This window comes from Prionailurus viverrinus, chromosome D1, assembly GCF_022837055.1.
Source record: "Prionailurus viverrinus isolate Anna chromosome D1, UM_Priviv_1.0, whole genome shotgun sequence".
Taxonomy (NCBI): domain Eukaryota; kingdom Metazoa; phylum Chordata; class Mammalia; order Carnivora; family Felidae; genus Prionailurus; species Prionailurus viverrinus.
In genome coordinates, this window is record NC_062570.1 from 19,007,800 (window position 1) to 19,024,746 (window position 16,947).

At 49.5% G+C, this 16,947-nt stretch overlaps 1 protein-coding gene across 2 annotated transcripts in view; it reads left to right on the forward strand.

The window, feature by feature from the left end:
• Nucleotides 1-16,947, forward strand: part of SORL1 (sortilin related receptor 1) — a 173,050-nt gene that overhangs the window by 91,602 nt on the left and 64,501 nt on the right. For both annotated transcript variants that reach the window (XM_047876687.1, XM_047876688.1), the window contains 7 exons: nucleotides 2,793-2,921; nucleotides 3,403-3,488; nucleotides 7,255-7,427; nucleotides 8,743-8,874; nucleotides 11,422-11,513; nucleotides 12,614-12,860; nucleotides 13,544-13,682. In XM_047876687.1, coding sequence (XP_047732643.1) covers nucleotides 2,793-2,921; nucleotides 3,403-3,488; nucleotides 7,255-7,427; nucleotides 8,743-8,874; nucleotides 11,422-11,513; nucleotides 12,614-12,860; nucleotides 13,544-13,682 — 998 coding nt within the window. The remainder of the gene's footprint in view (nucleotides 1-2,792; nucleotides 2,922-3,402; nucleotides 3,489-7,254; nucleotides 7,428-8,742; nucleotides 8,875-11,421; nucleotides 11,514-12,613; nucleotides 12,861-13,543; nucleotides 13,683-16,947) is intronic.

Below are 16,947 nucleotides of genomic sequence, written 5' to 3' on the forward strand. Positions count from 1 at the left end.
GGCGGAGGGGTGGTGGGGAGGTCATTGGTGGTTTGGTTTGGAGGCCTTGTCGGTATGAAGTGGGGTCAGTGAGGGGAACTGAGGCTGGTAGGTAAGGGTAGAGACAGCGGTGTGGACCTTATTCTGTAAGCAGCAGAGGGTCTTTGAAGGCTTTTGAGGAGAGTCGCTGATCAGAGCAGAGCTTAGCTTTGGAAGATGATTCTAGCAGTAAAACACATAGGGTCTGGGAGCCTGTAGGCAGTCCCTGGTGCCTGTAATCCAGCATGAAATCACCCCAGGCTGGGCGGGGCTGTCAGTAGAGAGCATGGGTATCGAACTAAGCACGTCACTCACTTCTCAGCCACTGCCATTCTCAGAACAGCTGCTTTAGGAAGTCACACTTATCTCGATGAAAGCCAGAAGCCTCTGATATGTTCTAGCCTGAGGTTGGAACAGGGACATGGGGTAAATGTCGTAGGCTTTGCGAGCCCTGCGGTCCATGATGGTGGCTTGGCGACTGCTTGTGGGAGCACAGAAGCAGCCGTAGGTGGATGGGCATGCCTGTGATCCCAGAAAGCTCTGTTTACAAGAACAGCTAACCAGATCTGGCCAACTCCTGCCCTAGACCCATGCTTCTGAAACTCGAGCGTGCGTATGAATCACCTGGGATCTTGTTAAAATGCCAGTTCTGACTCCAGTTCTGGGGCTCTGTAGCTGGTGCCCTGCTCTGGGTGATCTGAGCTCGCTAATCTGCCAGCCCATCCTTTGAACAGCCGGGTTTTAGACCGTACAGGACGCGCATTCTCTTTGAAAGCCGTGTGGTTCTGAGATAACGGCATAGAGCCTTGCAGTGTAAAACCACAGAGCTGTTTGACGTTCCCAGGGTTGTCCGTTGGGTGCCCCTTTGATAACTTGTGTTCTCTCTTAGATGCCCCCAAATTGTAAATTCTAATCTGAGAGCTTTTGCTGGCCTGAGGTCCCCTGACTGTAGAGGCCCTAATCATGGAAAAGTTTGTAAGGCTCTCTCTCTTCTCTCTTTTATCCTCTCTAACTACTTCAAGACAAAAGGAAATAATAAACATGTAAGAAACCCTAACAACTCTCCTTTGTTTTTGTTTTTTTTTTTCTTAAAGACCCCTGCTGTGCTTTTTCTCTAAAATCTCCCTTTCTACCAAAGATGACGACAACAGCCAACAACCAGAGGCTGGTATGCCTTCTTGGTAAACTGGCTTAGCTCCCCCTGGTCTCCCACGCCCATCCCAGCTGACTCGTGGAAACCCACTAGGGGCTGAGGGTTCAGTTTGGACGGGGAAAACCACCTGTCTTGCCTGTCACAGAGTTGGGTTTTCGGCCAGATGAGATCGTGAGGGTGATGACCCATGAAAATGATAAAGGATGTATTGATTTCAAGGCCTCTGATCGTGTAGCTGCTAGAAAGGAGCTGGCTGGACTGTGTGGCTCCTGGAAACGTTTGGGGGCCTTGGACCGCGGCAGTGAGGACGGGATGGTCTGAGGGAGGACTGTAGGAGGGGAAAGGAGAATGAGTGAGCTTATAGTTTCCGTGTGTTAGTTCAGCTGCCAAGTGACAGCTACATGTGAAAGTCTGGTTGCTTCTGACGGTCCTTTCTGACCTCTCTGGGAAGCCCAGCCACTGGCCCATATGTTCCTTGATTTCAGAGTTAGTTTCTTTCAGAAGCTGGGCTTAACCCTCCCAATGTGTGTTCACGGCCTATTAGGCCGTGACCTACAGATTGCAGAAGCCTAAGAACAGGTGCTTTGCCGTTGGAGGCAAGTAAATAATTAGGTAATGCTCCACCTAGCCCCCTAAAAGATCGTAAGCAGCCGTTCGGTAAAAGTGACCTGATTTAATGAATGAGACGTGTTCCACACAGTAATAAAACTCTCCCTTCTGAAAAATTCCTACAAATTGCTAAATGTCGATTGTGGCGTAAGGAACCCACAAACCACTCAGCCCCGTACCTGTTAACACTTCTCGTGGAGAAAGTGTTTAATAAGTAATTCATTGGTCTGAATAGAGTAAAGGAAGCCTTTCGAGTAGAGCATGTCAACGTGGAGAATCTCTTTGAATTCGAATTTCGGTTTTGGGCCGGGCTTTGGGACGTGTATAGTGTAACTGCCTCCTCTTGGGGTTGTTCACTGCGGTAAAGGGCAGAGTCAGGACTAGACCTGGTGTCCCTGGTTCCTACTGCAGCTCCTCCCACCCACCCCCCGCCCCTGAGCTGAGTATTTTGTCAGAGATGTGGCCCCCAAATTGTGGAAGGTCTCGTGGGCCAAAGTGTTGTGTCCTAAAGTACAGGATGAGACACCCACGGTGATTTTAGGTAGTGCATGGACATGATCTCAAATAACATTGAATCATTCATTTAAAAAAGGTGATTCTTTTAAATTTCCTTTCTAATGCTTGTCAGCATGTCAAGGAGAAAGTATCACTGAGTGCTGGTAACTCTTTAACATTTGCTGGTCCCTCTTAACAAAGAGAGGGCAGACCCAGGGCCTTTGGGTGGGGAGCTAGATCCAGCTAAAAAAAAAGTAATATTATTTTGTTTCTGGTGTAATGATTTGTATTGCCTTTGTCTGTTTTTGGCATATGATTGTGGTTTGCCAGTCGTGGTTCCGATACAAAGTTTCTATTGAAAGTGTGTTAGCATAAAAAAGGGAGTGTTCTTCAAAGGGACATGTTTAGTAACTTACAGTAAGTTGGTAGGCGGTATGGGAGAAGTCACAAGAGTTGGTATTGACATGCCCCAAGTACACAAGCCATTGGCCCTAACAAACCCCGATTGCCTTTGCAGTGACTTTGGCTTCAAGATGAGTGAAGATCTGGCATTAGAGGTCTGTGTTCCGGATCCTGAGTTTTCTGGGAAGTCATACTCCCCTCCTGTGCCTTGTCCTGTGGGTTCTACATACAGGAGAACCAGAGGGTACGTACCCCAACGTGCTGGGGACATGTCTGCACTGGGTTTGAGAGAGCAGAGAAAGCCGCCTGGACTCCTTTCGTACTCCAACTGCTTGGATTCCTAGCGGGTCTCAGGTAGCTTGGGCAATATTTAGAATTAGGAGGTTTACAAACGCTTCTACCCTCTGTGAGAAAAAAATGCAAACCTGTAAGCTTCTCTGTAGCTCTAGCTATATGTTAAGTCATAAACTTCAGCAAGGACACACCGTCATAGGACTTCGTGGAAGGGATACGTGTATACTCTTGCCCAGGACAGTCTTCCCTGTTATCTGGGCTTCCCAGTGTAATTATAAGCAGAACCAATTGAGAATGATGAAACATCCTTCTTGTTCTATAGGGAAATGAAGAGATGGATGTGGATAGGAAATAGGTTTCCAGGTATGAAGACTTAATGGCTATTCTTGGATGTGTCTGACCTCTTGCTCTTGGGGCGGGGGGGGTGACAGCTATCGGAAGATTTCTGGGGACACTTGTAGTGGAGGAGACGTCGAAACACGGCTGGAAGGAGAACTGGTCCCGTGTCCCTTGGCAGGTAAGAGGTGGTTTCTTGCCTTTGAGTTCTTGAGACGTCACTGTAGTGTCCTTATGATCTCACCCTGGTCCAGTCTTGTGGCCCTTCTAACTCAGTGGTGGAAAAACATAGAAATTACAAGCATCACAGACCTCCCCTTTTCCTCTAACCTGGGTATCCAAACCAAATTTATTTATAGCCTTATGCTTGCATAGGAATAGAGAGTAGTTTTTTGAGGGAAATCCCTTTTGGTCATTGAAAAATGTTTATTCGGCGTCTCTTGTGTCCTAGGCATGGTGAGGGTCTTGTGTGTGTTCCTTGGTCTGTTTGTCAGAGTTGGAACATAAAGAAACTATGGCTCTTTGGGAAGTAGCGAAGCGGTCTATCTTAATTTTTATGATAATAATTAGAACGAATACTTGAATGGAGTTTCACACATTTAATGTACTTTTCCTTGTGTTGCCATTTTAACCCTTATCACCACCCAATGAAGCAGATACTATCATGAACTCTGCTTCTTTTTTTTTTTTTTTTTTTTTAACGAAGAAGCATGTTCAGAGGAGAGGATGAATCGACCTGTTTGAGGTCACGCATCTGGTAAGGGACAAAGTTCAAATTCAGACTCTTAAGCCCCATGCCCTTCCTTGGACATCGCCCCAGTGGCAGATGAGTGTCATTCGCATTATTTTAGGTGACCATTATGCATGCTCATTGGGAAAGCGTTCTTTGGAGCGAGCGTTCGCGCTGTAAGGGGACAGTGTGGTCCAAACGTGCGTAAAGTAGACTGGTCCAAACATGCGTTAAGTTGACTCAGCGGTGATGGCACAGGTATTTGCAACCCAGGCAGGAAACGATGATCGCCTTGCAAAGAGTTCACCTCCCGGCCTCTTTTTTCTTCCCTCCTATTTCCAGTTCTTGTTCTTGCAGAACTTCCTTATTCCCTGTGAGCCCTTCCTCCTGCTCTTACCTCTCGGTGAAGGTGGATGGTTGGGGCTGCTTGGACCCGTGGTGGTGGTGGTGGTGGTGGTGGTGGGGCCTGATGGAACAGCCATCGGCACCCCGCTGAATCACGAGAAGCGCATGGCCCTCCGCAGACGGGGCAGAGTGCCCCCCTCCATTGCTCACCGCTTGCCAGCGTTTGCCCCGGTGTTTTTCATGCTAAGCTCATTAGTCCCTTAATTTAATCTTCCATCATTACCAGAGTCATTAACATCCCTCGCTGTGGAGACTTCAAAAGAACACGGCTTCAGCAGATTCCTGCAAATGAGCAGATAATATTCAAATATGCTCCTCACGAGAGCTGTTACTGATGAGGGTTTGGGTTAGTAGGGTTGGAGTGGTTGCTCTCAAGGGCTGGAGTGCATACTTTCATAATAAACGTTTCTGAAGATACTTCTGTGAGGGACAAAACAGTGTGTGGAAAACCATCTGAACTGGTAAGAGAGCTGTTTTCTTTGCTGAGAGGAGAAAATAGAAGAGGGACCAAAGTAGAAAAAAAGCACATTTGTAGTGTAGACCACCTCCCAAATGTAAAAAAAAGAAAGAAAAAGAAAAAAGACGCATGGCACAGAAGGCAGGGGTGTACCAGGAAAGGAAAGGATGGTCTCCTAGGGCTGATGGGAACCACAGCATCTTTGTAAAGATTGAGGTAATCTGGGCATCTGGGCATCATTTTTTTTTTAACGTTTATTTTTGAGAGAAAAAGAGAGCATGAACGGGGAAGGGGCAGAGAGAGAAGGAGACAGAATCTGATAGAGGCTCCAGGCTCTGAGCTGTCAGCACAGAGCCCCACATGGGGGCTTGAACCCACAAGCCATTAGATCATGACCCGAGCTGAAGTCGGACACTCAACTGACTGAGCCACCCAGGCACCCCTGGGCACCCTTTTTAAAAATGAAGTCGTCTTCCTTCCTTTATGATGACTGCAATAACACAGATGTCTAGGCTCTTCCTAGGCTGGGATTGGTCAAGAATTCTGTTCCTTTCCTAAGCATTGAACACCAGAAATGGGAAATGTTCCTCTGTCCCTAATCCTAAGGCAAGTCTTTCTGGACTCAGACTCTGCTATAAAGGCATCGGGTGGTTAGAAGGAAAACCAGAGCCCCAGCATGGGGTTTGCAGATGTTGGAGATGCGGGGTGGAAAGCTTGCTGCTGTGAACGTGTCCTCCACGACCCCCTGTGGCAGCTGCGACGAGAGTCCTCGACTTCCCTGTCACGTACGGGCTTGGCAGTTTTCGTCTAAACGGCCCCCTTCACTGGGAATTACAGCGGGAAGCTTTCCTTGAGAACCAGAAGAGATTAGTTACCCCGTGGTGGCGGCTTAGATATTTTTCAAGCAAAATGAGACCAAAGGAAAAGTAGGCAAACTTAACCTTTATTAAAAATTGTACGTAGGGGCACCTGGGTGTGAAGTGTCCAACTCTTGATTTCGGCTCAGGTCACGATCTCATGGTTCATGAGACGGAGCCCCACGCTGGGCTCTGTGCTGACAGTGTGGAGCCGGCTTGGGATGCTCTCTCTCCCTCTCTCTCTGCCTCACCTGCTTGCGTCCTCTCTCTCGAAATAAATAATCTTTAAAAAAAAAATTGTAGGTAGATTTTTTGGGGGGGGATGCATTATCTATCTTCTAGCTGGGAAGCAGGCAGCTAGTCGACGTGAACTCACTGAATGAAGGGAATCAGAGAGAGCGAAAAACGGTCACCCTGCAGGCCTGCGGCAGAGAGATTCAGGTCTTGGTCCCACACACAGCATACTGTCCAAATGGACACGTTAGACGTGGACGGGGCTGTGCTGCTCGTGTCCATCGCTGTGGAAAAATCTGAATATTTTCTAGGCCGTTCCCTAAGTAGAAGAGAGAGAATACCAGCTCCTCCAGTGACTGGTTGTCTGACATTAAGTAAGTCGTCTCAAACACTCTGGGCCTCTATTTCTGTGTCTTCAAAAAACGACCACGTGAGCATCCCCATTGTAAGAGGCAGCATTGTGTAGTGGGTAAAATGTAGGTCCTGAAGCCAGACTGCTCAAGTTCAAGCCGTGGCTCTTCTACTTCCGAGTTGGGTGACCTTGAGTGCGTTAACCTCTCTGCTGTCGGTTTTCTCACGTATAAAATCGAGCTAACAGTCACGCTTCCATCAGGCGGTTGTTACGCCCACGAAACAAACGCCGGAAGGTGGTATATACACTGTGTAAGTATTTGTTAAGTAGAGATAGAATCTTCGGGAATGATCGCGTGGTGAGACGTTTCGTTAAGTATTCGAGAACAAATGTAGTCTTACTGTTTTGGAAACACACTAGGTTGATATAATTGCCCTGTGTCATCGTGAATAACGTTGGATGGGTGAGCAAACAGATTAGCTACGAGTCTCCGTGACGAGGGGTCTCCAGTCAGCATGATTCCGGTGCCGTGTGATACAGTCCTGTGATGAGGGAGAGCGTGCTGCGTGGGGTCGTCATGTTCTCATGTGTAACTTGAAAGACTTCTAGGTCGAGCTCAGAAGCGTGGATGTTGGAGCATGCCTACTGGGGCACCCAGATAAAAAAGAGCAAATGTAACGAGGGACACGGTTTGCAGACAAGACAACGGATTTATAGGGGTTGAAGTAGCTTGTCCCAAGTGGAAAGGTGATTCTGCTTTCCACATCTCGATTCCCGTGCTTTGCCACTAGATCCACGCCACGGGCCCGTGGCTCTGAGGTTTAGGCATGAGAAGAGAACAGGCGAGGCATGCCAAGACCTCCTCAGCACCCCCCAGGCCCACCCTCTCTGTTGCTTTGTGTGTCTGTGCAGAGGAGAATGAGTTCATCCTGTACGCCATGCGGAAGTCTATCCACCGCTATGACCTGGCCTCAGGAGCCACGGAGCAGCTGCCTCTCACTGGCTTGCGGGCCGCAGTGGCCCTGGACTTTGACTATGAGCAGAACTGCTTGTATTGGTCTGACCTGGCCTTGGACATCATCCAGGTGCGTCAACCCTTCGGTCTGCTCGAGGGGGCTACGCCTCGTGATCGCCCAGTCCCGATAAGCCTCTTTCCAAATGGCCCACTTCTAATTCCCAACAGGTATCAGCAGTGGGTATTAGAGGTTTTACGTGGAAACTCATTTCAGGGCCGGCTGATGAGAATTTTCAGTCTTCTCTTTGAGCATTTTCTCGCCCTGCCTACTTCTGTCCTTGTAGGAAGGACAGAGGGAGCCCAAGTCGGCAGTCTGGCTTACAAGGGAAGCCTCACTTTTCCTGCCGGGAAGATTTTAGGACTAGCAGCGTAGGATTATTAGTCACTATCGCACCAGCTGCCTCTTAAGCGTCCTTCTGCCGAAGCCACGACCCGGTAATACTTGACTTCTCTGCAGTCCACGTAATTATCCACTTGAGCTATTCCGAACACAGTCAAGAACTGGGAACTGCGCTCTAAAGATCCCCACACAGGCCAGATAGATAGCCATCTACACTCAAACCCATGCATTTTAAAGGAGAGCTGTTTGATCTTTATTCATTGCCCACTTAATCCTTTTTAGAAAAGCAATTCCAACAAGCTTTCTCGGGACTTCCAACCCAATTTTACTGTGCCCGGGTTTTGAGGAGGGTGGCGATGGGGGGTGGGGGATGGGCATTGGGAGGGACTGGTGGGTGGAGCTATCCCAAGGGAGGAGAGCCTCTGAAAACTGACCCAAGAACTCAGAGATAACGGCAGTCTGGCTTCATGTATTTTATTTTATTTTATTTATTTTTTTAAACGTTTATTTATTTTTGAGACAGAGACAGAGCATGAACGGGGGAGGGTCAGAGAGAGAGAGAGGGAGACACAGAATCTGAAACAGGCTCCAGGCTCTGAGCTGTCAGCACAGAGCCCGACGCGGGGCTCGAACTCACAAACTGTGAGATCATGACCTGAGCCGAAGTCGGACACTCAACCGACTGAGCCACCCAGGCGCCCCTGGCTTCATGTATTTTAAAAGCAAACAAAATCCTGCTTCTCAGTAATCTCCGACCTCATTATTGTGATACGGCATCGTTCAGTAACCAGTGTTCGTAACGCTAATGCCGAGTCATACAGATGATTACGTTGTGTTTAGGTGTTCTGCTGAAAACAGGAAGCGGTGACATGTTCTAGAACACTTTGACCGGAAACCGGCTTCGCTCACGTGGAAAGTTGACTCATCTAAAACCTCGCATCCCTTGCCAGCCGAGCCAGTTGAGGAAACGGTTACCATCGGGGGGACCGAGCTGGCGCGGGGTCGTCTGCGCGTTTCACAGCCTTTGTTCTTTTTCTCTCTTCAGCGCCTCTGTCTGAATGGGAGTACGGGGCAAGAGGTGATCATCAACTCCGGCCTGGAGACCGTAGAGGCCTTGGCTTTTGAACCCCTCAGCCAGTTATTGTACTGGGTGGATTCTGGCTTTAAAAAGATTGAGGTACGTGTGTCCCGTGCTGTCCGTAATTAAGCGAGCAGGGGGTGCACCTGGGCCTGGAGTCACGTTTGACACCGAGGTGGCAGCTAGTGTGTCCCACCCACTTCTCTGGAGATTCTTCGAGAATTCCAGAGAATGGGCCAGCGGAGCCTCTGGAAAGGGAAGAAAAGGGGGAAGGTTCAGAATTCTTGCCCTTTGCCGTGAAGGGCCCGTGTGAGAACAGGATGCCTGGACCCACCTGACCGAGATTTCACGAAGGTGCCCTGAATGGTTCTGTTTTGGCTAACGGCAGCATGTGAGAGTAACCATAATGATAATCATAATAACGCCACAGCATGATTATCGTGCCGTAGTATCACTGCTCTAGTATGACTGTAGTCGACCAGAGTCATAAAGACAACGTCACGTTCATGATCACCATCGTTATTATTAAAGGCAGTGAGGACTCCCTGGGTGCCAAGCCCCACTGGAACCACTTTGCATGAATTATGTGATATACTTCTTACAACAACCCTGTTAACATTGGGTACTTTTTTTTTTTAATGTTTTATTTATATTTGAGACAGAGAGAGAGAGAGAGAGAGAGACAGAGCATGAGTGGGGGAGGGGCAGAGAGATGGAGACAGAACCTGAAGCAGGCTCCAGGCTCCGGGCCGTGAGCTGTCAGCACAGCGCCCGATGCGGCCTCGAACTCACGAGCAGCGAGATCATGACGTGAGCTGAAGTCGGACGCTTAACCGACTGAGCCACGCAGGCGTCCCAATAGCGGGTACTCTTATTATCCCATTTTTACCTGTCTGTGCCTTAGCTACCTAAGGCAACGCGAGGGTCAGAAATGGCCTCGACAGCACCAAGGTCATGGTCTCATAGGCACACTCACCTCCTGGACGTCACGGCTGAGGCTCATCATCCCCAGCCCTCTTTGTACTGATGATGTGGAAGCATGGCACGTGGGTGACGCAGGAAGTGCAGTAGAGGCAGGGAGGCTCAGAGAGTCGGGAGAAGTTGCCAGACGAGACCCGCGAAGTCGAGAGCCAGACCTGGGTTCGGTCTTTATTCTGGAAGCTGAGTGGCTCAGCCGAGTTTCTTACCCACCGAAGCTTCGGGTACTTCGTCTGCGATACGAAGGTTCGTTTATCCACTCAGTGGTTGGACGGGTGCTTTTTTCCTCACGTGCTTATGTGCCAGGTATGGTTTGAGGTGGTGGAGAGACAGCAGTAGGCGAGACACAGGTTCCTGTTGTGATCGAGATTAGATTTTCGTGGAGGCAGCGAACTAATGAAGAAAGAAGTCTGTCAGTTCCGTCAGCGATGCGTCCTCCAGAGAATGTCCGGGGGGCGGGGGCAGTGTGATCGTGTGACTGCACAGTCAGGCGGCATGCCACGAGGTGGGCAGGAAGGCCTTGAGGATGTGACATCTGAGCGGAGCCCTGAGGACAGGGTGATTAGCGTCCACCCCACAGCGCGGCTGGGGGAAGTGAACAAGAAGGCGCCCGGTGCCTTGGACATACTGAGTAGTGCATCTGTCTTGCCCTTCCTCTCCTTTCTTTAATGTGTGTGGTCAGCACTTTGCCAGGTGCTGGAAGGATGCAGTAAAGCGTAAGCCCCCACACAGCATACAACTCAGGTCCCGTCTGTGCAGAATGGTGAGGGGAGTCACCGACAGGAAGTGCCGATGCTCGTTGCTCGAGGCAGGTCAGAGGCGTTAAGCCGAGGAAGTGGGGCCTGGAGGTGAGTTTTGAAGGAGAGACACGATTCGATTATGGGGCAGAGGACAGGCCCAGGAGGGGATATGGTAAGAGCAGACGAGGACGAGGAGCACGTCAGGCTTGGAGACCCACGAGGAGGCCAGTCCCACCAAAGTTGTAGGGGCTGACGTGGAAGAGAGAGAATATGGAGGAAAGAAAATGAACGGTCTGTGGAGGCTCCTTTTTTGTTTTTAGTTTCTTTTTTTTTTAACGTTTATTCATCTTTCGAGAGACGAGAGAGAGAACACGAGCAGGGGAGGGGCAGGGAGGGAGACGCAGAATCCGAAGCAGGCTCCAGGCTCCGAGCTGTCGGCACAGCCCGACACGGGGCTCGAACTCACGAACTGTGAGAGCATGACCTGAGCCAAAGTCGGTCTGAAGCCAGAGCTTAACCAACTGGGCCACCCAGGCACCCGTGTGGAGACGCTTAATCGTGAGGCGGGAACTTTGAGGATTTGTTTTGTGGACAACGTAGAGCCACTGGTGGCTTTGGAGCCTGGAGTGACGTAGGTGGGTTGCTTTGTGCAGATCTTCACGCCCCAGACCTGGGGCACAGGCGGCCTTGTGGCTCCTCTGTCAGACCACGTGAGAATTGTCCCATGACCGGAGGAGGGAGCAGCTCATTCCTCCAGGAAGTTTCCCAGATGGCACCTGCAGGGGAATCAGGCAGCCATAGAGACGCGTGTCTGTAGGCAGCAGCCCCACGGGAAACTGTGATGTGGGCCTTTCAAGGAACTCACATCCATCTTGGCCTTCCACCCACGGCTCCCACCACCCCCCCCCCCCCACCTTTTTTTTGTCAGGTAGCTAATCCAGATGGTGACTTCCGACTCACGATTGTCAACTCCTCTGTGCTCGATCGGCCCCGGGCCCTGGTCCTCCTGCCCCAAGACGGGTAAGTGTGGCCCCAGAGGAAGTCAGCACGTGTCGGATGCTACAGCAGACCGATTTTCGTGGAAATGCAAACTGCTGGACACAAACTTGTTTCTGATGATTATGGTTGAAATAACCTGTTGACTTCGAGTTTTGAAGCCAGAGCTCACTCATCTCATTTGATCCCGTCCATCTTTTCCCTGTGCCCACCCCGTCCCCCCCCAAGCTTGGGTGGGTTCTCTTACTAACAATTTGTAAGCACCTGGGAAATGCAAAGGTGCTTTTTATTAATTTCTTAACTTAAGGAAACATAGCTGAAAGGAAATTCTGGATTAGGTTTTCAGTCCTTCTAATATTTATGATACAGAATTCGATCTGCTTTTTAAGAGAAAAAAAATGTATATGTACCTGATTAAAAACGTTACGAGAGCAGAAGTTTATGACATGAAAACTACTTGTTTCCTCCTTTCTCACTCTTAACCCTTCTCGCTCACGCATCCTAGGGGTAGCCGTGATTGGTGGTTTCTTGTGTAGCTTTCAGAATTCTCTTTTACCCGTATACAAGCGTATATCCTTAAAATACATGTACACGCCCGTGTGTCAGAATCGAAGGACATTTGCTGTTCTGCATGTTTTAAAAATATTTAACGTGGTTTGAAGATGACGTTTTCATGTGAGCGCTTGTAGGTTTTTCAGGCTTCGTAATACTCTTTTGTGTAGACCACAGTCTGTCACTTTCTCTGTATATTGACATTTTGGTGTGTATACATATATATCCACCTAAAAGTGTGTGTGTATCTATACACACATAACACATATACGTGTACACGTATGTATACGTATACTCACTTGCTAGTAAGAATGATGCCGTGATGAATAGCTTTGTATATTGCAGTCACGTTACTTGATTATATCTGTTGAAATTCCAGTAAAGGAATTCCTGGGTCAAGAAGTTAAGTATCTTAAGTTCACAATTACAGATTATAATAATAATGCTGAACGAACTGGCCTTATGTTTGTCGATGGGCTTCTTACCTCCTTGGGGTAGCATGTGACCCCCCACCCCCGCCCCACCTTTCCCCAGGTCTGATGTGATGTGCATTCTTTCCCGGTTTTGACCAGGGTGATGTTCTGGACTGACTGGGGAGACCTGAAGCCAGGAATTTATCGGAGCAACATGGACGGTTCTGCTGTGCATCGTCTCGTGTCAGAGGACGTGAAGTGGCCCAACGGCATCGCTGTGGATGACCAGTGGATCTACTGGACAGACGCCTACCTGGACTGCATCGAGCGGATCACCTTTGATGGCCAGCAGCGTTCCGTCATCCTGGACAACCTCCCCCACCCCTACGCCATCGCCGTCTTTAAGGTGGGGCCTCCTTTGCTCCCACCTTGGGCGGTCTGTTAGAGCTGGGGAAGAGTGTACCAAGGTGAAGAGCTGCTCTTCTTTTACAGAGATGCTTGTCTACTTCTAGAAAACCGGCTCATTTCTGAATTTGAGACAGTTTCCTTTACAGCTTCCTTTCCTTGACATCCTTTACGGATGTCACAGTTGCCGGGCTGCTCACTGTTCACATTTCAAAAGATTAAAGGTTGAGGTTGTTTCACAGAAAAATCCCCATTTGCCCTTGAGTGCCAGTAGTCTGGGCTCCGTGTCATCTCCTGTGAGGCTTGTCCGCCTCGTGCCCTGATGGCTTCAGATGAACTCTGCACCAGCTGCGTTGCCCGTCGCTCCTGCTTGACTCTAGAAAACAGAATGGTCGCTTCTCCCCGACGTTGGGAAGCAGATTTCGAACCGAAGGGCTGGACCGTGGGCAAACTTGATTGCTCATCGGATAGTTTCCTTCGGGCGGTTCCTTCTGTGCGGCTGTTTGGTGAGGTCTGGATAAAACCGCTGCCTTGCATTTCGGCGGAATCTCGATGAGGCTGGTCATTCACCAGTGACCGTCAGGCATCGCCCCGCACGGACGAACCCCTGTTCTCACGGAGGGTCCAGAACAGGAGACCAAGGAACTACGCTAACGAGCACAGTTTTCTTTTTTCTTTTTTTAGAATGAAATCTACTGGGATGATTGGTCGCAGCTCAGCATCTTCCGAGCTTCCAAATACACCGGCTCTCAGATGGCGATTCTGGCGAGCCAGCTCACGGGGCTGATGGACATGAAGATTTTCTACAAGGGGAAGACGACTGGTAAGGCAGTGTGCCCCGCTTCATCTTTCTCTCTCTCTGTCTCTCGTGGATCTCTAGGAGGGGCTGGGTGTGGGCAATCCCTGCTCAGGCGGGATCTGGCAGCCTGAATCTTTATTGTCACGACAACATGCACATTATTTAATTTCTTCCTAATGACATCTTAATTTCTTTTCTAATGGTACACAAACAGCTGGAAGACAGCGTGTTTTTGCCTGCCTAGCGTGTGATACTTGGTGGGTAATTACACCCCCCTCCCCTGCCTTTGGCCCCTGACTGATTGGTGGTGTGGCTTCTGTTGCAGCTGGAGAGTCCCAGCGGGCGCTTAATCCCCACTTGGCAACCTTACAGGGCCCAGCGCCGTGCTGGGTGTGCAGACAGTCGCTGCCTCCTGATGGGATTGTGTCTTGTTCTCCGGTTGCCCAGATGACCTGTTGCTCATTGAGCGCCTACCTATATGATGCGTTAATGAATGCGTCCCGCCTGCAACTCTTAAGGCCCATGAAGAAGGGGGTTGTGGTTTTTTTCTTTTCTTTTTTTTTTTTTTTTCCCCTTCTGGCCTCAACAGTTTTGCCACTGCCTGGCACTTAGTAGGGCTCGGTATTTGTGGAAAGAGGTCATGGAAAAGGAAGAGCTGCCAGCCAGTGGATGGAGACAGTAGCTGTCGTTTTTTTTTTTTTTTTTCCTAATGTTTTTATTTATTTTTGAGACAGAGAGAGACAAAGCATGAGCAGGGGAGGGGCAGAGAGAGAGGGAGACATAGAATCCGGAGCTGGCTCCAGGCTCTGAGCTGTCAGCACACAGCCCGACGCAGGGCTCGACCTCAGAGACTATGAGATCATGACCTGAGCTGAAGTCGGATGCCCAACCGACTGAGCCGCCCAGGCGCCCCAGTAGCTGTCTTAAAGATTGCTGGCGGAGGCTTCAAGAGCTGCTCCGGTGCCTGTGACCCGCTGGTCCTGGAGAAAGCCTCCTTCCTTATTTCCTGCCCTTTCCGTCTGTATGCCACCTGTATGCTTGGCTCTCCAGAAGAGACGGCAGGATGCTCCGGGAAGAATAGTCCTTTTAAGAAGCACCCTATTTTTCTCAGCAGGATTAAATAGCACCCTGGGTCTGCTGACTCTCCTTTATTGACAAACTGCTAGGTTTCCCGGTTTGAACTAGAATGTTGACATTGTTTGGTGGGTTTTGGCTGGCCTTGTGCTAAGAGAAGACTGTCAAAGGGAAATAATATGGTTATAGTTACCCTTGTTATTTGGGGGAGACCAGTGGAGATAGCATTGAGAACACCCTTAGGAAACCATACGGAATGCTGGAAATGTCTCTATTCTTGTCCTGCCTTTGCGACTGACCTGTGACATGGGCGGGGGCGGTACTGGGATCCATGGATCATAGATTAGGGAACGACATCTCAGATGTTGTGAATTCGCTCTCTCAAAGGTCCCTCGCTGGTTTAGGAGCCGGCTTTTGTTCCAGTTCTGCCACAGAACCTAGGGGTCACTCTCTTCTCGGACATGGTGCCTGTTTTAAAACAGGGAGAGATGAAGGACTGCTTCTCAGCTCCAGGGGCTGAAACTCAGGGCCTTTGTCTGATGGAGGACCCCCACCCCTGCTGATGGGCGTGGGTGGCAAGCCCAGTGAGTCCTCAGCATTCCTCTGGATTAGCACTCCTTCTAGAAAGCAAGTCTGCCTTTTGACAGATGCTTGTAAGCACGTGTTGGTGAGCACACAGCAGCGTTCAGATGAACCGCTGACCCTTGGGCTCTCCCCTCCCCGGTCTCGGCTGGTCACTTGCTTCATTCCAGCTGATGTGCAGTCACCGCCAGGTCCCGGGGGGGTGGGGGTGGTGTGCTGGGGGAGCGAGTTTGTGGTCTAAGCATATGCATAGGTGGTCTCCTGGGGCTGTGCACACGGGCCTGTGAGCCTCACCTTGGGCATGATTTCCCCTTTGTGCCTGAACGAGCCCCCTTCATTTAAACCATCCAGAGTAATTCCGGGAGTCTGGCTGGGGTCTGGACGGAGATGTGTGCTGGTGGGTAGCACGCAGACTCGGGCCTGCAGCCTCAGGACCGGTCGCTGCCTTCTCTTTGGTCCTTCCTCCATTTGCCTTTCGGATTTCCTTTTTCTCCTTTGTGTGAGCAGGATCCTTGCAGCCGGCCTCCTGCCCACAGACACAGGGCTGGAGAAGCAAGTCTGTGATCTCTCAGGGCTAGTTTAGGTTAGCTGAGCACTTTGGAAATGACATCTGGCTGCCAGCACTGCCTGTATGCAGCAGGTGCCTCTTGGCCTTGAACTTGTTTGCTCTAACCTGCCTGATTTTTTTGGACCCTGTTTTGCACATTCGTGACCCCTGGTGCTAGTCAATCTTTGTTATTTTTAGTGTCAGCTCCTAGCACACGTAGGACTATTAGCCAAGTGTAAAACAATAATCGAGATGATAACCTACATTTATTTAGGGATTCCTGTGTTATCAGTATCACACTAATGTGCTTTGTGGGCTTGAATGACCTCAGTTAACCGTCCCCAAATCCTGTGTACTATTAATATTTCTGTTTTGTAGATGAGAACATGAAAGTCAGGTTCATGTTTCTATATCATACGTATAGTTAAGTGGTAAGAATTTGCACCGTGGCCTACTTCACTTCCAAGCTTGACTTCCATGAAACTGTTAGGCTCTGCTCCCTCTATCATCTGTTGTTGGAATAGCAGTGCCCTGGTATATGATGGTGATATGGAAGTCCTAGATGTTGATTGATTCTTGTTCGTGAAAAAATTTGTTCACTCTGAGCATTTGTCCATTTGGGCGATTTTGGTTATAACCAGACGTCTTTCTTGATCTTTGTCCCTGATTAGTTTTCATGTAGGGTTACTGGAATTTATTCCCCACAAAGAGTGCTTTTTTCTTTTTCTTTTTTTAAATGTGTATTTTTTTTTGAGAGAGAGAGAGAGAGCACAAGCAGGGGAGGGGCAGAGAGAGGGGGAGACAGAATCCGAAGCAGGCTCCAGGCTCTGAGCTGTCAGCCCAGAGCCCCACGTGGGGCTCGAACTCAACGAACTGCAAGATCGTGACCTAAGCCGAAGTCAGAAGCGTAACCGACTGAGCCACCCGGGCGCCCTGAGTGCTTTTTCTTTAAAGAGCTTAGTTTACAAGGCTGTTGATTTTTTTCAGTTGATTTTGCAATGGATTAAAATACTTTGGAGCTCTTGGAATGGTCCTTCAGAGTCTCAGTAATCTAAGGCTTTTAAATATCTGTGGTGAGGGCAAACA